Consider the following 19,709-nt stretch of genomic DNA (forward strand, 5'->3'; position numbering starts at 1 on the left):
AACATACAACACCGGTACATGGTTATTCTGCAGCAGAAAAAAATATATAATGGCAGACGTTCTTTACGAAATTCAGCAGTATAATACTCTTATGGGAGGTAATGATTTAATGGATAGAAATATCGCTAACTATAGACCAAAACTGCATAATAATAAATGGTGGTGGCAAATTTTTGTACACCTTTGTCTGCTTCAATCTCTAACGCATGGAATTTATATATAATTCGAAAACACAATAAAATGCAATTAAAAACTAATGCATTTGTTGAAAGTCTGCGTCTATTGGATTTATTAGGGTTTATAAGAAACATTGTGACAGCATATCTATCAGCATATCCAACCCTCGATAACCAAAACTAGATAAGACAAAGTTAGGAACATTATTTCGAAAAACTCCAGTATCTATTTTACAAAATATGTCGGTTCTGTATTACCCAATTTCCTTAAAACAAAACAGATGAAAAATTTGGATGCGGTATTTGTAAAATTAATGTACATCCTCTTAATTGTTTCAAATCTTTTCTTGAAGAAAATATACTATAACATTTTTTTATTAATAAATGTTTAAGTTCAAATTGACGTTGTTGATTTTTTATTAGATACCTATGGCCATGTTCCAAAATTGAAATAAAAAAAATTTTAGACACAGACTGTTGTGAAAAGTTTTAGAATTTTTGAATATTTTTCTATAAGTTCAGAACATAAAATAGACCTGTAGTCGCTATAAAATTTAATAAATCAAGTTTGGCAGCGAATTTGTTAATATTATTATACAAGTTGTAAAGACTGCAAATTTTTTTTTGTTTTTTTTTGATTGCTCGTGTATTTAAAAGATGGCGCCAAAAATTTTTCGTCCAAAAATTATTGCTCTATGGCGGATAGTTAATCTATCGATCTGATCGATATGATAGATAAAATTCGAAGTTTAAAAAAAAAAAAAAGTGCCCTTACGTGCTAGATTACACGAAAAATTGAAATTTCGAAAAAAAATGGCGGACATTTGATAAAAATATTCAACAATTGACCTTTTTTTCGACTTTTTTCAGTCACAAAAATTTTGTTATTTATTATTTTTTTGGTCAAATTGTGGTAAACTATCATAGAGAAAACCAAAACAAACAAAATGCATTTAGGTTTATTAAAATCGACTTAGATCCGGAGATTAAAGATTTTGAGAACTACAATTTTTAAAATTGGTAGACAGCTAATATCCGGATCTAGTTGGTTGATTTTAATAAACTTTGAGGCATTTTATTTGTTTTGGCTTTCTCTATGATAGTTTATACAATTTGTGACTTTATTATTATTATTAAAAAATAATAGTAAAGTTTTTGTGAGTAAAAAAAGTCGAAAAAATGTAAATCTTTGAACAATTTCCGCCATTTGTTTTTTTTTTTAATTTATAACTTTTATGATAAATTATCACACAAGGCCACTTCTTTTTTAAAATCCGTCTCGAATTTTATATTTCAAATTTGTCATTCCAGAGCTTAAGTGTCCGCCATGGAGCAATAATTTTTGCACGAACAATATTTGGCGGCTTCTTTAAAAAACAGGAAAAATGAAAAAAAAATTGTAATGTTCAAAATTTGTTTAATAATATAAAAAAAAGTTTGATTGCCATATATAATGTATAAGATAGAAAAAAAATTTCTAGATAGCATTCTAGACGATAATAGTACCTTTTAATTACAGAACACACAATAAACCTGACCCAAACAATAACGCTAGCTAACATTGAAAATAAAACAAAACGTATCATCGTAGGCTCAAGAGTAACTCTGTTGAAAAACTTGAAAAACAGATGATAACCAAAGACTTGGAAACCAGCTCTATAAAAAAACGAAACATTTAAGAAATATTTCATTCCGTTATAAATAGCTTAGTTCGCAAAATTGAATTAGTCAAATCTCATTATCATTTTTTTCTAGTCTTTTCTACTTCGTCAGTTGCAATTATTAGACCGAGTAAAAATATAATTTTTTTTGAGAATAAATTTCCAGATCTAAAAACTTTCCATAAATTTATAAAAAGATGCTATATCAGGCAAACCTTCAATTGTATTTTTTATTCGTATAACAAACATAAAAATGATATCATTTATATTCAGAGCTTGAATGGAAGTTTGAGAACGTCACTCGCGTGCTGGTTTGAATATTTATGGAAAAGAGGTACAGGGACGGGGACCTACGGACAATTCTTGTAGATCTCCAAGGACAAATATTTTCTTTCACGGAGACCTTTTAGATAATTCGACGCAAAAGCACTGCGTGATTTAAATGTACGAGTGGTTTATCGAAACGAAGAAGTATAGTCGGTTCGCTATATTTACGCGGGTTTCGGATTAAAAATTTTATTGTAAGTACCCAGTTTTAATTACCTGCTCTTTGGGGAAATATCAACTGGTCAAATGAAATGAAAAATAATCCATAACTTTTTTTAATTAAATAATAATGGAAAATCTTTTATATAATTGACAGTATAATAAGGAGAATTACTTCATTAATGGAGTCTAATGTGGCTAATATAAACCTAATAATAATTTTATATTACACTTCACACAGAAAATATGGTCTATGTATATTTGTTCCATGGAGAGAATTTCTAATGAAAAATAAAAAAATTTAACTTGCCAACAAAAATGAAAATCAGTTATTATCATCAAAAATATCATAATCGTCATCATCATCACTGTCATCACCATTAATAGTTATTATGATTGGACTTCTTTCGTTTATTTTATTTTCACGAGTCCACCAATCTTCTATTAGTTTCTCCCACTTGAATATACAGTTGCACCACACATCTGGAGTTACAATTGAAAGTGCCTTTCGCCAAGTTTCCCGAACTGCGTCGTCGCTATAACCGTTAGGCCCAATATGGTTGTCATAATATTATTTTGCTATTCCCCATATATATTCGATGGGATTAAACTGGCAATGATACGGTGGCAGACGTAAAACTTGATGACCGTAACTTTCAATAATCTGATCCACAACAAAGGTTTTTGGTTTTGCGTGGATATTTGCCAAGCGTAATAATTCTGATTTTAAAATATGTTGTGTAAATGGTATATGTTCCTTTGTCAACCATTCTTTAATTTTATTAAGAGTCCAAGAATTCGTTGGACTTTTGTTTAATACTTCAGAATGGTAAGGTGCATTGTCTAAAATAATTACGCTGGGCTCACTTAAACCTGGGAGAAGTTTTTCATGTAACCATTTTACAAACATTTCTGTGTTCATATTATCGTGATAGTCACTTGATTTTGATTTAGATGAAAATATTAAATCAACATCTTCTATAAAACCCGATTTCCCTCCTGCATGTAAAATTATATGTCGCTTCCCTTCTTCATCAGTATGTTTGATAGACTTTACGTTATCATCTTGCCATATTCTCTTGGTTGCACCCTTAGAAAATATCCATGTTTCGTCTAAATATATAAAATTTGCCCTTTCTTCTTTTAATTTAGAATATTTTCTTAGAAAGTTAATTCTTTTGTGCACAACAGAACTTCTTTCACAAAGGGCTTTTCTGTTATCCTCATTTTGAAATTTGAAACCCAAATTATGTATCACTTGCCATAGACTTGTTCTGCCAATTTCGTCAAATTTTCTATCTTTTAATTTCGAGAGAATTGTATTTAAGGTCACATGTTCCTTGTTGGCTCGCATTCGATATATGGTTTCACGAATTTCAAATTTTTTTCCATCTGGAATATCTTTCGTTTTCAATGATCTTCTTTCGGCCGTTCATTATTGCGATTTTGTAATACTCCTCTTAGTTTGGTTTCACTAATTCCTAGAGCATCACATACGCGTTTCATCCGTAAAATACTTATGTACACTACAAATTAGACTATCTACATCTAACACACGTCTAGGCATTTTTAAATATTTCCACCAAACATACAATGTCAACACTGGCAAAGAATCAATTCAACTGCAATATTGTAACAAATTTATACCTACCCTAATGTTATTTTAATGTATTTTAAAATATGACCATTAATGCAGTTTTTACCTAATTTTCTGGGAAGTCGTTTACTGCAACTGGTTATCAATGAGTCATTAGCATAATATTATTAATCCGAAACCCGCGTAAATATAGCGAACCGACTATAATATCGAAAGTATTAACTAGTCCTAATGAAACCTCTTAGAGGCCAATTAAGTTAGATTTTTACTCGACACTTATTGCTCATACCTTAAAAACTTGTCTATATAGAAATTTGGCGAATTTTAAGAAGAAGGGGAAGACTAACAATGGAAATATGTTTAAATAAACAATTAAAACGTCAAACTCATTATTTTCCTCATACTTAGTTAGAAACTTGTCTAGTTAGAAATTTGACGTCAACAGACAACTTTTTTGTAAAAAAAGACACAAAATGAGATATACTAAATTAAAATCGGTTAATAAACAAAAAAGTTATTGCAAAATGTACAACAAAATCGTTGTTTTTGAATATTAATAATAACTTTTTTTATTATTTATTAAAATTTGTTTAAATGTACCTAAGCTTGAGGGTCATATCCAGTTTGAATTGTTTGCAAAAGATCGGATTAATAGTTTTTGCGTAATTTAATTTGGTTATAAGATTTTTTTTGAAAAATGAGCTAATTCATAAGGCTGGTCCAGATAATTTGACTGAACATATCTCAATAATCCTGGTTTATTTTCTGTGTTAAGGCTAAAAATTAATAACCTATGAAAAAAAAGTTTAAGACAATTATATCTATATACACAAAATGATTTAATAATATATTGCACTCAAGCTTATAAATATTTACAATAACTCTGTAGCATATAGTTCAAATTAAATGGCAAAAAATGTTCGGAATGCTGGTTAAAAAACACAACTTAAAAAAATGTTCCTACGACCTTTAGGAGCCAAGATAGCATTTTTTTTTAATCACTGCCAATTTTGGATCGTCCTGCTCTGAATCCGTCTTGTTCTTCTGATTCAAAAAGACGGTATTCTTCGCATATGCGTTCTTTTATAATTCTCCCATATAATCTGCTAAGCGTGCTCGTAACAGTTATACCCTGATAGTTATTGCAATCTTCCTTATGTAGGTACGAATTGTCGTAATTGTCACATTGACATTAAAAATTTCAAAAGAAGTTCTGAAAGAATAAACAAATAATTAATAAAATGCCTATTACGTTGTATACCGTCCAAGAAAAAGTGCAACTTGTAATATGGTACTTTCAGGGTCATTCGATACGCGAAGTAATTGATTTATTTATTGTTGCCTTCGAAAATAGACCCTCACCAAGTGTTACAACAGTTAAAAATACCATTAAACATTTTTAAACTTCGGGAAGTGTAAACAGTTGTAAAAAGTGTCATGAAGGTAATAAACCACGAGTTAGACCTGTCGATGAGGAGCGTCAAAACAGGGATATTGATATTTGTGCTTTTGTGGAAGCTAGTGAACCCTGCAATAGTGTACAAATTGCTAGAGAAGTTAACGTGAATGCTTGAACTGTCCAGCGAGTTCTCAGAAGGAATTGGTATCACTGTTTTAAGATACAACCAACACAAGAACTGTTTCCGGAAGATAACTTTAGGAGGATGGAGTTTTGTGAATTTATGTTAGATAAACAGAATGAAAATGTACACTTTTTAAAAAAATATTTTATTTTTATATATATATATATATATATTTTATAAAAAACATATATATATATAAAAATAAAATATTTTTTTAAAAAGTGTACGTTGTAAGTTTCATATATATTTTATAAAAAACACGTCGATCGGATAGCCAAGCGGGCTGGGCGGCTGGCTTCTCCTTCGCTTCACTGCGAGAGATGTCAGTTCAATCCCCAGCTCGGTGTACAGAAAACAAAAAGGCTAACGCAGCAGTTTAAAATTCTAAAATGAATCTGCGGCTTAGTCTAGAATATGCTGGTATCTGATCGGCCTATGGTGGAGCAGTACGGCAAGAGATAAGGGCTTGCGGCTTGGTGATACTCCTCCATAGATCCCTACCGGAAGGGCGTGTGCCGCCTAAATACCGGGTATATATATATATATATATATATATATATATATATATATATATATATATATATATATATATATAAAACACAATCCATCAGTTGCAAGGTATTATTCTCGGAAAAATAAGCACCACAGTGTTGCAGTGCGAACGCAGCATCCGCAAAAGTTAAATGTTTGGACAGGGATGTTATACGACCATATTGTCGGTCCATTTTTTTTATTGATGAAAACCTAAACGGGCCCAAATATTTACAACTTCTACAGAATTAGATCATTCCGGCAGTTTGACGCTTTCCCAGGCGGTTTATTTCAGGAGGTTTATTTCCAACAGGATTGGTGTTCGGCTCACAACTCTAGAGCAACTATTGACATCCTTAATCAAACGTTTCCTGATCGACTGATAAGTACACATGGTACAATTAAATGGCCCGCTAGATCCTGTAACTTAGCGCCTAACGATTTCTTTTTTTGGGGTTCTCTCAAAGAAAACATTTAGAGGCATCAGTTTGAAAGGGCCACAAACCTAGTCGAATTAAAGGCAAAAATATTTCATTTCTCTGCAAGCATTACACCAGCCCTACTCCAAAACATGAGGAGAAATCTGTATCACAGATTTGGTTACTGTTTAGCACAAGAAGGTGGAATATTTAAGCCCTTAATTCATTAATCTGCTTTCCTAATTTTTATTTTTTGTTAGGTATATTTTACGAAGTTTATAGGTTCTTATTTAAGTAGTATTTTTCATGTTTAAATTTGGAAGAATATTATTGTTTTTGAAGTTATACTTCTATACGCGCACTCCACGTTGGAAATTTGTATGGGAGTGAATCTGTGAAATCATTACATATGTAAGATAATGAGTAAGAGAGAGACAGAAGATATATTTTCTATCTCGAATATAAAAATGTTCCTTTTATATATATAATTTAATATCATATATATTATATAAAGATATATATACATATAATATTATATATATAATAAAATATTTATTAATATTATTATTTATATGATATGTTTTGTATTATTTATTAAATGTTCATAATTATATTAGTCTTTTGTATTTCTAAATAATAATCTCAAGAAATCACTGTATGATCCAGAACTGTCAATTTTGAAATACGTTTGTGTCATGTCCTCGGTAGTATAGTAGTCAGTATCCCCGCCTGTCACGCGGGAGACCGGGGTTCGATTCCCAGTCGGGAAGGACTTTTTTATTAATATTATTACATGGTAAATTAAACATATATGCGTAAGTAAAAAAGTTATGTATATTATTGTCATTTTTAAATACTTATGAATATTGCATTTTAATTTGTATTGTATTATTATATTAATAACAAAATAAACAATGAATTTTACTGCAGAGTATGTGTAAAAAAATTTTGCATTCAACTCCTTTCGTACATATATGAAAATAAAAATATACATTTTCATCAAAATATTGATTCAATCCTTCATTTACTGTACTCCTATTACAGGTCAAAAGTTGTTTATTAATTGTTAGTAAGTTGTTATTAATTATGTTTCTCTTTCTGCTATGTCTTACCTATAGCATTAGATACATATGTAATGATTGTGCAGATTGACTCCCAAATAAATTTGTAACGGCGAATGCGTGTATAGAAGTGTAACTTCCACCGGCAGTCCCACTGGACTGCCACACCCGTTTCTTTTTTATTTAAAAGTACAAACGATTCTTATTCTGATTTTTTTCTTCTTTCTTGTTTTATTGTTATAAGCTTTGTCCATAAAATTTGTACAATTTTCAGTGACAATTTTACATGTTTAAAACTTTAAATTCTAATGCGACCCTAGGTCGATGACAATGGATAAAGATTTTAATAAAAAAAAGATATATCTTTTAGCGAAAGCCGCTATCGCTTTATTAAATTAAATGGCCAAATATATGGCCTAGGAGGACAAATTCGTTAAACTTCCCGTGCTCGAATCGGTATCAATAAAGTGTTATGATCATTTCGGCCTAGCCCAGCCTCATCAGACACTTTGGGCTGATACAAATTCAAACTCGGAAAGTCCAACGAATGTCTCCCAAAACTTCACTACAACAGTAGTTAGCTACAAAGGCGCCACCTGCTTTGGTGGCCGTGAACGAAAACGATATGATAATATCGTTTTCTGTATCCTCTGCGCTATGCGAAATGTGTAAAAGATATATCTTTTAGCGAAAGCCGCTATCGCTTTATTAAATTAAATGGCCAAATATATGGCCTAGGAGGACAAATTCGTTAAACTTCCCGTGCTCGAATCGGTATCAATAAAGTGTTACGATCATTTCGGCCTAGCCCAGCCTCATCAGACACTTTGGGCTGATACAAATTCAAACTCGGAAAGTCCAACGAATGTCTCCCAAAACTTCACTACAACAGTAGTTAGCTACAAAGGCGCCACCTGCTTTGGCGGCCGTGAACGAAAACGATATGATAATATCGTTTTCTGTATCCTCTGCGCTATGCGAAATGTATAAAAGATATATCTTTTAGCGAAAGCCGCTATCGCTTTATTTAATTTAAGATTTTAATACTTAAAGAGCAACATGTTTCTTTGCTCGACTTGGACACATGGTTCTTGTCAGTTAAAACGACACAGACCAACAGGACCAACAGATGTTTAAACAGTAATTTTCTTTGCTAAAAGTTTTGTTAAAAACTTGGAGTTTTCTCATAAACGATTGGTTAATTTCAGCCCTTAATGTTGTTAATTAACGTAACAGTGGTTTTTTTTAAAAGGGGGTTATCGTGGCTCCTAGAGTTCGTAGGAACTTTTTTTTTCTAAAAGTTGTGCTTTTAAACCACTTTTCCGAATATTTTTTGCCATTTAATTTGAAGTTATTATTTAATTATTGAGTTATTGTAACTGATTATAAGCTTAAAAAGTGCTATTTATTATTAAATCATTTTGTGTACATAAATGTAATTTTAAAATTTTTTTTCCATAGGTTCAGTCTCCTGTTCAGGTCAGTGTCCTCCATTCAGTCAAATTATCTGGACGTCGACCTTAGATTTATAAGCTCATTACTAGCTTTTATAAGATTTTTCAAAAAATCTTATAAAAAAATTAAACTTTGCAAAAACTATTCAACCGATCTTGCTCATCTTTTGCACACAATTCAAACAGGATAAGATCCTGTACATGTAATCAATTTTTAATAAATAATGAAAAAGCGATTTTGTTGTTCATTTTGTAATAACTTTTTGTTTATCAACCGATTTTAATTTAGCATATCTCATTTTGTGTATCTTTTTTTCCAAAAAAGTTGTGTTAATGTCAAATCTCTAAATAGACGAGTTTTAAGTTATGAGCAGAATAATGAGTTTGACGCTTTGATTGTTTATTTAAACATATTTCCTTTGTTGGTCTTCCTCACCTTCTTCTATTCCTAGGAACATAGTTTAAGGCCTGTTTTGGCCATCGTTCGTCATCCATTCGCATTACGTGCCAGTACCTTAAAAGCTGTTTGGATTATATTGTATCTACGGTATTGTAAATCCTCTCTGTTTTTCTTCTTATTTCTTCATTTGGGATGTGATCAAGTCTGCATATCTGACACGCTCTTCTTAAATAGTCTATTTCTATAACTTCCAGTTTTTTCTCTTCATCGTCATTTGCCAACATTCAGATCCATACGTCCAAATTGGTTCTACAAGAAGGTGTAGATTGTCATTTTTGTTCGTAAACTAATTTTAGGAGACCAAAGTAATGAGTTTAGTGTTTATACATATCACATTTCGGTCCAGTTATATTTTCTGCTGAATGTCCCGTTTTGATGGACGTTCCTCCGCTATCACTGCCTCGGTATTTAAATTCTTTGCATCCTTTCATATCTCTAATCGAGAGTTATGGGTCTCTTTCTTCGTCCTTTATTCTTAGATATTCCGTTTTTTAATGTTGATGATGAGTCCCCAATTTTCGTATTCTTCGGTTAACTTTCAAATCATAATCCATATCTTCCTCATCGCTTGCCGTAATCACTTGATCGTCTTCGAAGAAAAGATTTGTTATGTACTTTTTAAGTTCTATTCCCATCCCTGTACATTTTCTTCTCCAGCTATTTAATGAAAAAATATGTTATTAATAAATTATATTGATCATTAAATATGAAGTTATTAATTCTCCTACGTTATACTATTAGTGTTTCCGAGATGAGATTAGTTAAAAATAGCTGAATTTAGGAATATTTGGTCCTTCAAAATGTTGGTGGCCGATTATAAATCATATTTTTGTATTATTATATAAAATGTACATTATAAAAAATAACCTTATCGAAGACAGAAGGGGAAAACCCGAATTTAAAGATAATCCTCGTATTTTTAAAGAACATACATAAACGTGAAAATATAATTAAGTTGTATTCTAGAAACATTACTTTAAAAAAGAAGAAAATTCAAGAACAACAAGCTCCGTTTGCTGGAGTAAGTAAACGGAATAATGATGAATCGGTTGCACACGTGAGTCCATTTCTAAAACGAATAAGAGAAAGAAAAATAAAGACTTACTAGGTTTAATAGTAACTCCGGCGACCGGTTTCGAGCACTATAATTTACTGCTCATCGTCAAATCCTCGGTAAGATTACTTAATGGTTAAAAGAAAATTACAGTTGTTGGTTTAAATTATGCCCATATTATATACATTTGATTTTGATTAGTATATTGCAAGTATATTTAGATAACCGTATAGTTTTTTCTGAAGTATTAAACGTGCCAAATGTCCGCCATTTTGTTTTTCTAAGAATATTCAAATTATAATTTGTATCTTGTAATTGTACCTTGTAATTTTTGGATAAAAACTTTTAACGCCATCTTTAAAATACACGAACAATAGAGAGAAAAAAAACAGAAAAAAATTTTTTTGTAGTCTTCAAAATTTGCAAATTCTGCAAGATAAAATTCTCATAAAGTACAACTTTAGTTTTGAACACAGTATGTCCAATTAACCATAAAACAACTGAAAAATTAAACTCAACACATCTTGTGTTTCAAATTCTTTCCCAATGTTATGATTTTTAAGTTTGGATATTTCTGATGACAACTCATTTCGATCGAAGTATACAAAATGTAGATTACAGTAATCAATAAGCAAATATAAATAACATTTCGAAGAAGAACAGTTCGTCCAATATAAATTCAACTCAAACTCAACTAAATTCAATTTTATAAAATACGGACGAACCAGTTTAGCGGGACGATATTTATACAGTGAAATAAAATATGCATAAATAAGGAAACAGCGTTTTCGTGCATCTAAAAGTCGAAATAAATCGCTAGAAATATTTTATGCACGTTTTACATAATACTCTGTAGTAAATATTTTTGAATTTCAATGTGTCTGAAATAGTGTACAGAAATTGAATACAGTAGATGAAAACTACTACTACATTGAAATAAAGACACATTTTCGTAAAAATAGGAAGTTCCATGTACCTATTCCACGACAAACATACAAAAAATTAACCACACTAAAGCAACCCAATCCGATGCTTTTTAATTTATATGTTGAAAATATATTTGCGGAAGCATTAGAAGACACGGAATTAGGCATTAAGGTGAACGGCATACCAATTAGCAACCCGCTATGCGGACGACACAGTGATTATAACTGATAATTTGGAAGATCAGCAGTTATTACTTGATAGGGTGAATAGTATAGGTAAAAAATATGGCCTCAAAATCAACATTTTGAAAACGAAATATATGGTCATTAGCAGAAACCCTCCAGAAAACCCGATAATATGCATAGGTGACGATCGCATAAAACGCGTGAAAACTTTTAAATACCTTGGCACCACAATCAATGACCAATCGGATCCACAACAAGAGATAAAAACCCGAATACAAATGGCAAGACAAGCTTTTGTGAAATTCAGACCGTTCCTATGTAATCAAAACCTAAATTTCGAAATACGCTACAGAATGGTCAAGTGCTACATATGGTCCATCTTGCTTTATGGCATGGAAACGTGGACTTTGAAAAAAACATCTATCAACAAACTTGAAGCATTTGAAATGTGGTCATTGAGAAAAATGATGCGCATACCTTGGGTGGATAGAGTTCGAAACGATGACGTCCTTGAGAGAGCCGGCGTGGAAAGAGAACTCTTTGAATTAATTAAAAAACGCAAGATTGGTTACCTTGGGCACATATTGAGAGGAGCAAAATATGAAATACCACAGTTAATCCTACAAGGGAAGATCGAGGGTAGGAGAGGAGCCGGCCGCAAACAATTATCCTGGTTAAGGAATATTAAAGAATGGACAGGAATACACAATACAGGCGAGCTGTGTCACGCCGCCAAGAACAGAATTCTAGTAATGAGATAGTCGCCTACGCACTTTGGTGTATGGCATGTTAAGAAGAAGAAAGCAACCCATTTGAGGCAAGATACAGGTTGTAACAAAAAGGTAAGTTATAAATTAAATCACATATTCTGGGACCAAAAGTAGTTCTAACTTACCTTAGTACAAATGTGAACATAAAAAAGTTACAGCCCTTTGAATTTACAAAATGAAAATCGATTTTTTCCAATATCTCGAAAACTGTTAAAAATTTTATATTGAAAATTAATATGTGGCTTGCTTATAACAGCAACATCTTTTAAAAAAAAATAATAACACTGAAATTTATGCACCCCACAAAAATTTTATGGGGGTTTTGTTCCCTTAAACCCCCCAGATTTTTGGGCACGTTCCAATTACATTATTATTGTGGTACCATTAGGTAAAAATAACGTTTTTAAACCTTTTTTGCCTCTTAATACTTTTTCGAAACCAGTTTGTTTCGAGATGGGACTTCTTTTTTATTATGTTTCTAAAATTCTTTAGTTGGCTATTTGCAACACTTGTTGCTGCCTGGAATAATACAGTATAGCCCAAAATAAACAGTACTGAACTTGTAATTATTTTATTGAATTAAAAAATACATATTATTGACACTTTATAACATGTTCTAAATGAGCTCCTCCTCTCTCAAGACAGACTTCATACCGATATTCCAGATTTCTCGTAATGTTATGGAATAAAGGTTTTCTCAAGTCCGCGAAGAAGGCTCTAACGGCATCCTTTAACTCATTAATGGTTTGTGGTGCATAGCCATGCCCCAAATGTATGCGTCTGGAGAAGTTAAGTCTGGAGAATGTGCATAATAGGGGAAGTCAGTAAATCGTGAAATGAATTTGTTTGGAAAATGTCCCTGAAGAAATTGACGAACTACGGCAGCAGTATGGCAAGTTGCCCCATCCCGGTGGAAAAATTGGTCTTGAAATGCCAAATTATGTGCACGACAAAATTGACGTAGATCAGGGATAAAGCGTGTTAAAATTTCTATGTACCTTTGTTCATTAAGTGTGATTTGCCTACCATTTTCTTCGATAAAGTATGAACCAATGATTCCGTGTCCCAAAACTACACACCAGACACTCATTTTTGTACTATGTAAAGAAACTTCTTGAACTTCATCTGGTCTGACAAAGCCCAGAAATCGATTTGTGCGACGATTTACATGGCCTGACACATGAAAATATGCTGGGATTTAATTGTTGATGTACCTAAATCACATACGAAAATGCACCCAGCTCCTTCAGGATTCTTTGCAAGAAAGTTCGTTTTAAGTCAATATGCAACTCTGTTCTTGTCTGGCTGGCTTTTGCATTTTCCAAGATTCGCTCAAAAACACGTTTATGGTTATCGTTGTTGTTAACTGTCCTGGGGCGTCCTGAGTTTCCTTTTCATAGGCACAATACATTACTCGTATTTTTAAACTTTTCAACAACCTTCAAAAATTACAGCATTACTTGGAGAACGTTTATTAAACCGTTGTGTGAATTGATCACACACATATTAATTGCAGACTTGCACTATTACATCGGCCGATTCCGTATGAGCGAAAATATTGCTCCACAAGAAACACTTTGTCCTCTGTCTATACTAGTTAATTTGAATATGACAGAGCGCACAAAGAGAAATCTATATTTCAGTTTCAGTACTGTTTATTTTGGGCAATAGTGTATTATGTATTAAATAGTAGCATTAGCAATACCTATTGTCAGTAATAAATATTCCAATTATTGTGCATTTAAGATTACTAAGAAAAACTAAATTTTCTATTACAATGGCGTACACGTTTTCAGAATACGCATTTAATTTTGGGTAGGTTTGAGCAGGCTAAATTAGGGTTTTAGATGATTATTGGTAATTTGGTAATTGCAGATGAATGCCAACGAAATAGTGCAGCAGTTGCAATGCGTTATGCGGAAAAATATCGTAATCAAAATTCACCAGGCAGACGATTATTTCTTTCCGTTGATGTCGTTTATTAGAGACAGGCACATTGCGACCGCAACCTGTTGTTAATAATAGTCGACCAAAAAATTTTGGAAGCAATTAAAGAAATCCCTGGAGGCAGCACAAGAGCAATAACTGCTCAATTAGATGTTTCTCACATGATGGTTTAGGCAAGATTCAAGGAACAGCAGTTTTATCCTTATCACGTCAAGAATTACTGGGTGAAGATTATCTTTAAAGAATGGGATTTTGCGATTGATTTTTAACGAAAAACACTCGAAATATCAATTTTATTAATAATATTTTGTTTCCGACGAAAGCTACCATTAACAGAAATGGAATTACGAATCATCATAACAGGCACATCTGGGCTGACGAAACCCCCACGCAAAAAGTCTATCACTATAGAACTTTTAAAGTCAATGTTTGGACAGGAATTGTGGATAATAACATAATAGGGACAGTTTTCTTCCAAACAGTTTAAACGGTAAAAATTATTTTCACTTTCTACCAAACGTGTTACCAGAGTACTTAGACGAGTTCAATCTCGCAGTCAGGAAAAATAGGTGGTTTTTACAGGATGGCGCTTCAGCCTATTATCATAATGAAATCAGAGAATATCTTTTCGGACAGTATCCTGGGTCTTGGATTGGAAGGGTCCCTGATGCGCCTATTTATTTTCCGCTTAGAGGTGCAGATCTTAACCCAATTGACTTTTGCTTCTGGGGTTTTATAAAAGAGGACATATATTCCGTAGCAATTATGAACGAACAAAACCTTAGGAATAGAATCATGGAAGCTGCAAATCGTACCTAATCTGTATTCAAGAAAATAGAAGGTCAATTTGAACATTTGTAAAATTCTCCACATATTATAAATATTAATATAGAGTAATAGAAATCAAATAGATCAAAATAGAAAATGAGATATCACAAGCAATAGAAATACGTAGAGGAGTACGACAGGGATGCATTTTGTCACCGCTGCTATTTAATGTTTATAGTGAAAGCATCTGCCAGGAAACCCTTTTGCAAGCAAACGAAGGAATCGTAATCAATGGAGAGGTTGTAAATAATATTCGATACGCAGACGACACTGTACTAGTTGCAAGAACAGTAGAAGAATTACAACGATTACTTACAAATATAAATATTGCCTGCAACAATTATGGCATAAGTATCAATATCAAAAAAACTAAGTATATGGTCTTCAGTCAGAACATGACACAACCAACACATATTAGTATAAACGGCATTCAAATTGAAAAAGTATCAAGTTACAAATACTTGGTTACTTCAATAAACGAAACTGGAGACCAAAACAATGAAATAAAAAGACGTATCGAAATTGCCAGGGCCACTTTCATAAAGATGAGGAAATTCTTCTGCAACAGAGATATAAGCATCCCTCTCCGATGAAGAATGTTAAGGGGCTACGTATTTAACACGCTATTATACGGTGTAGAGGCCTGGACTCTCAAGCAGAACAATATAAAAAATATTGAAAGTTTCGAGATGTGGTGCTACCGTCGAATGCTGAAGATAAGTTGGGTTGAAAGAGCTACAAATTTTGAAGTAATGCGAAGGATAGGAAAATACCCAGAAATTTTGTCAACGATCAAACGAAGAAAACTCGAATATTTGGGTCACGTGATGAGAGGACATAAATACGCATTACTTCAAAATATAATGCAAGGAAAAATAGAAGGAAAACGGAATCCAGGCCGTAGAAGAATGTCATGGCTGCGTAATTTGAGAGAGTGTTTTGGCTGTACCACTAATGAACTCGTTAGGTCAGCTGTAAACAAGGTCAGGATAGCCTTGATGATTTACAATCTCCGATAGGAGTGGCACAAGAAGAAGAAGAATATAGAGTAAGATTAAGTAAGATTATAGAGACGTGGTAATAATATGAAAATTTATTTATAATTTACATTTTGTTAGGTAATGCTAAATTAAAGAAGCCGTATCTCGATAAAAAAGAGCTTATCGAGAAAGTACTAAGAGGCAAACAAGTTTTAAAAACATTGTTTAACCAATACAATCCACAATAATAATTTAATTGGAACTTACACAAACACTTGAGGGGGGGGGGTTAAGGGAACAAAGCCCCATAAAATTTTTGTGGGGTGCATAAATTTCAGTGTTATTTATTTTTTAAAGATGTTGCTGCCATAAGAAAGCGATATATCAGTTTTCAATATAAATTTTTTTACAGTTTTAGGGTTTTTTTTACAAAGGGCTGTAACTTTTTTTATGTCCATATTTTTACTAAGGTAAGCTAGGTTCAATCGAACTATTTTTGGTCACAGAATGTGTGATTTAATTTATGACCTACCTTTTTGTTACACCCTGTAGATTAACTTGGGTCACTCGATGTGGAAAGGAAATAAAACATTACTGGATGGAGGATCACGGAATAGTCAGTAGTCGACGAAGGGTCAGCAGCTCGAAGTCTAAGATCCTATTCAAATTGTCCACTTTAAGTGAGCAAGTTTCTCTATCTAGAATTTTCTTGTTGACAAGTATTTCTACATTCTATTATAAATGTTGTTCTTTCATAAATTTAATAACTAATTTACAAAATTACTAAAATTAATTTTTTTTGTTACAGGTAAGCCGCAATCTTCAATAAAAACACCTCCGTAAGTCGCTTACACACTTCGTATAAAATAAATTTAAATTATTAAAAGGAAAAGAAACTAACTAACAAGGTCTATTTCAAAATATTGCTTCTTCCATTGACAGAACCAATAACTTTACAGAACTTTCAAATTTAACCTTATTTCATATTGACATTGTTAATTTTACCTCCAAAATATTTTACAAAAAATAATTCAACTCTCTTTTCAAAGTCTGTCCTCCCATAATTACATGTAGTAGTTAAATGTAGTGCAATGCATAATGTGTGTATTGTCTTGATGTCTATGAACTGTTTCTATCTATTGTCCTGTTCCCAATAAACTCACAATTTGGTTATTAACCACCGAAACTAAATTTGTGGACTCCTCTGATGTTTTTTAAACACCTTGTAAATATAAACCATATAACAACACCATATAAACCCGGAGTATTTCTTCTGTTAGCCATATTCATTATTGAGATTGAACAAAATTTTTTAGTAAATAAATAAATAGATACATAACACAACAACAATTTTATGGTGTTGTGAATCTTTCTTGGTTCATACTTGCTTCTTACATTTCGTGTACCTTTTTTTCTCTCATCAGAAAATGTATTCATGCTTCCGATCGGGAGATTATTAGCACCCCTGCTCTATTTAAGGAGCATCCGTACTTGGGGTCTTTGTACTTATTAGCCATTTTCATGATTGTATTGTTTTTTGAGAAAGTTAGGCTCTGGAAACCTACTAGCCATTCGGGGTCGGAAGAAACAGCCAAGAGAGGCTGATAGGAAAGATTAAACACATTTCATTTAAGATAAGTTTTACAAGAGTAAAATTTGAAGGCCCTTATAATCCGCCAGGTGCGTTTCATAAAAGTATGAGTATTGATACACCTTGTGTTCTCGCTCATACCTCGGGGTGTTGGCTACAGACTGTATGGCTCGTCTAGCATGCCATAGTATCCAGTATAGAGTGCCCGTCATTTTTACTATGTGGACATCCCAACTCCATGACCTGACATATAATATCTTGGACACGTATCATTCATACAATGTCTGGGACACGTAGAGGGTACAGCGATGTGAAATGCCAAGATTGATAATACAGGGAAAGAAAAGAGGAAGAAGGAATATAGTAAGGATTCTTAAGAGCAGCAGTAGATAGAGTAAAGATAGTGATAATGATATCCAACCTCCGATTGGGAGGCGACACTTAAAGAAGAAGAGCAACTGAAATAAATAAGAGAATAGGAAATTCGATAAAACTTTAATACATAATGAACAAAAACTTTCTAAATAAAACAGAAATCTTTTAGAAAACACAGTTAACGTGTACAAATCAATCTACCAATATCTTATGGATATGAAACATAGACATTGTTCGACATACATAAAATACGATTCAAGCCGTAGAAATGAAGTACCTGAGAAAAGTTTACGGTGTGACAAAAAGAGATTAATTACGTAGTTCCCAAATTAGAGAAGAGCTTAAAGTTGAATCTACTCCGAAGACTGAGAGGAGACAATTGAGCTGGTAAGGACGTTGGAAAGGATAGACAACCAAAGACAAATTAAAACAGTATTGGAAGCAAAATTAGCTAAGAAAATGAAACCAGGAAGACCAAGAGCAAGTAAGAATAATGAAATAAGCAAAAAATTCAACAATAGAGGATTAACATGGAATAAGGCACAAAAAGGCACGAAATAGAAAGGAATGGAAAACATTTATATGTATCTAAATTTAACTCGTTTAGACAACGTCTTACATATTCTTCTTCTTTTAGCGTTGTATTCGCACCTTAACTAGTAACTGAAAAAATTCTCAGATTTTTAAGCCTTTCTAACATTTTTCTTTGCATCACTAGATAGACCAACCTTTTCGGGTGTCTCCGTTAAATTTTCGGGGATTTCTGGACAAGCTTCTTTTATGTTAGATGTTTCAGATACACTGTTTTAATTTGCCCATCCTGTATATTTATGAATACATACATAATAAAAAGTTTCCCTCTTCTAGTATATTTATACTATATATTTAACATAATAAACTCTGTAGCTATATTAGTGAATACGCTAATTAACGAAAAATAAAAGCTACGCTAACCATATGACATTGAAAAAAAGTACATGCCTCTTACACCACTTACATATAATATTTAATTACCATAGAGCTATCTGGATGGGCTGGTACCGGAAGCAGGGGCGGCTTGAGGAGGGAAATATCGGCCGCTCGCGGCGGGTCTGGTGGTGGTGGAACACTCGGTCCTGACACTAGCCAGAGAGGAATCCAGCCGCAGCAAAGATCTAGCGTGGCTCTCCGAAGGCCTCTGTGTAGGACTAGGAACAACGTTGGATTGACTATCGCATGGACGTATGATATGTGAAGGGTTATCTAGAACAAAATGTAATAGTTGCGATAGATTTATTTTTAAAATGAATAAATAGCATTCGACAACATATTTTATTGATTTCTATTTTGCATTTTTAGTAAAATATACTATACAACAAATTTTAGTTGACTCCTGAAGTTTAAATATATAACAGTAAGAAGTAAATGATAAAAGAATTTTATATAAATATTTAAAAATCTCTGTGTGGATACGCCACAATGCAGCAGAATCCGAGGCAGTCTATTTCACTTCGCTCACACGTCTGCCTTTCATAAATCGCAACTTGACGAATTTTGCAGTCGTTACTTGGGCCTGTACCTGTAAAAAATTTAACTTATCCAGGTGCTGAAGATAAACGTCCAGACAACCTGCTACATAACGCAA

At 32.6% G+C, this 19,709-nt stretch overlaps 1 protein-coding gene across 1 annotated transcript in view; it reads left to right on the plus strand.

The window, feature by feature from the left end:
• Positions 1–19,198, plus strand: part of LOC140445284 (midasin-like) — a 114,614-nt gene extending 95,416 nt beyond the window's left edge. Inside the window, exons 19-20 of the mRNA XM_072537214.1 lie at positions 16,928–16,958; positions 19,105–19,198. Of these exons, the coding sequence (XP_072393315.1) occupies positions 16,928–16,948 (21 nt within the window). The 3' untranslated portion in view covers positions 16,949–16,958; positions 19,105–19,198. The remainder of the gene's footprint in view (positions 1–16,927; positions 16,959–19,104) is intronic.
• Positions 19,199–19,709: the final 511 nt, after the last annotated feature.

This window comes from Diabrotica undecimpunctata, chromosome 7, assembly GCF_040954645.1.
Source record: "Diabrotica undecimpunctata isolate CICGRU chromosome 7, icDiaUnde3, whole genome shotgun sequence".
NCBI classification, from domain to species: Eukaryota; Metazoa; Arthropoda; class Insecta; order Coleoptera; family Chrysomelidae; genus Diabrotica; species Diabrotica undecimpunctata.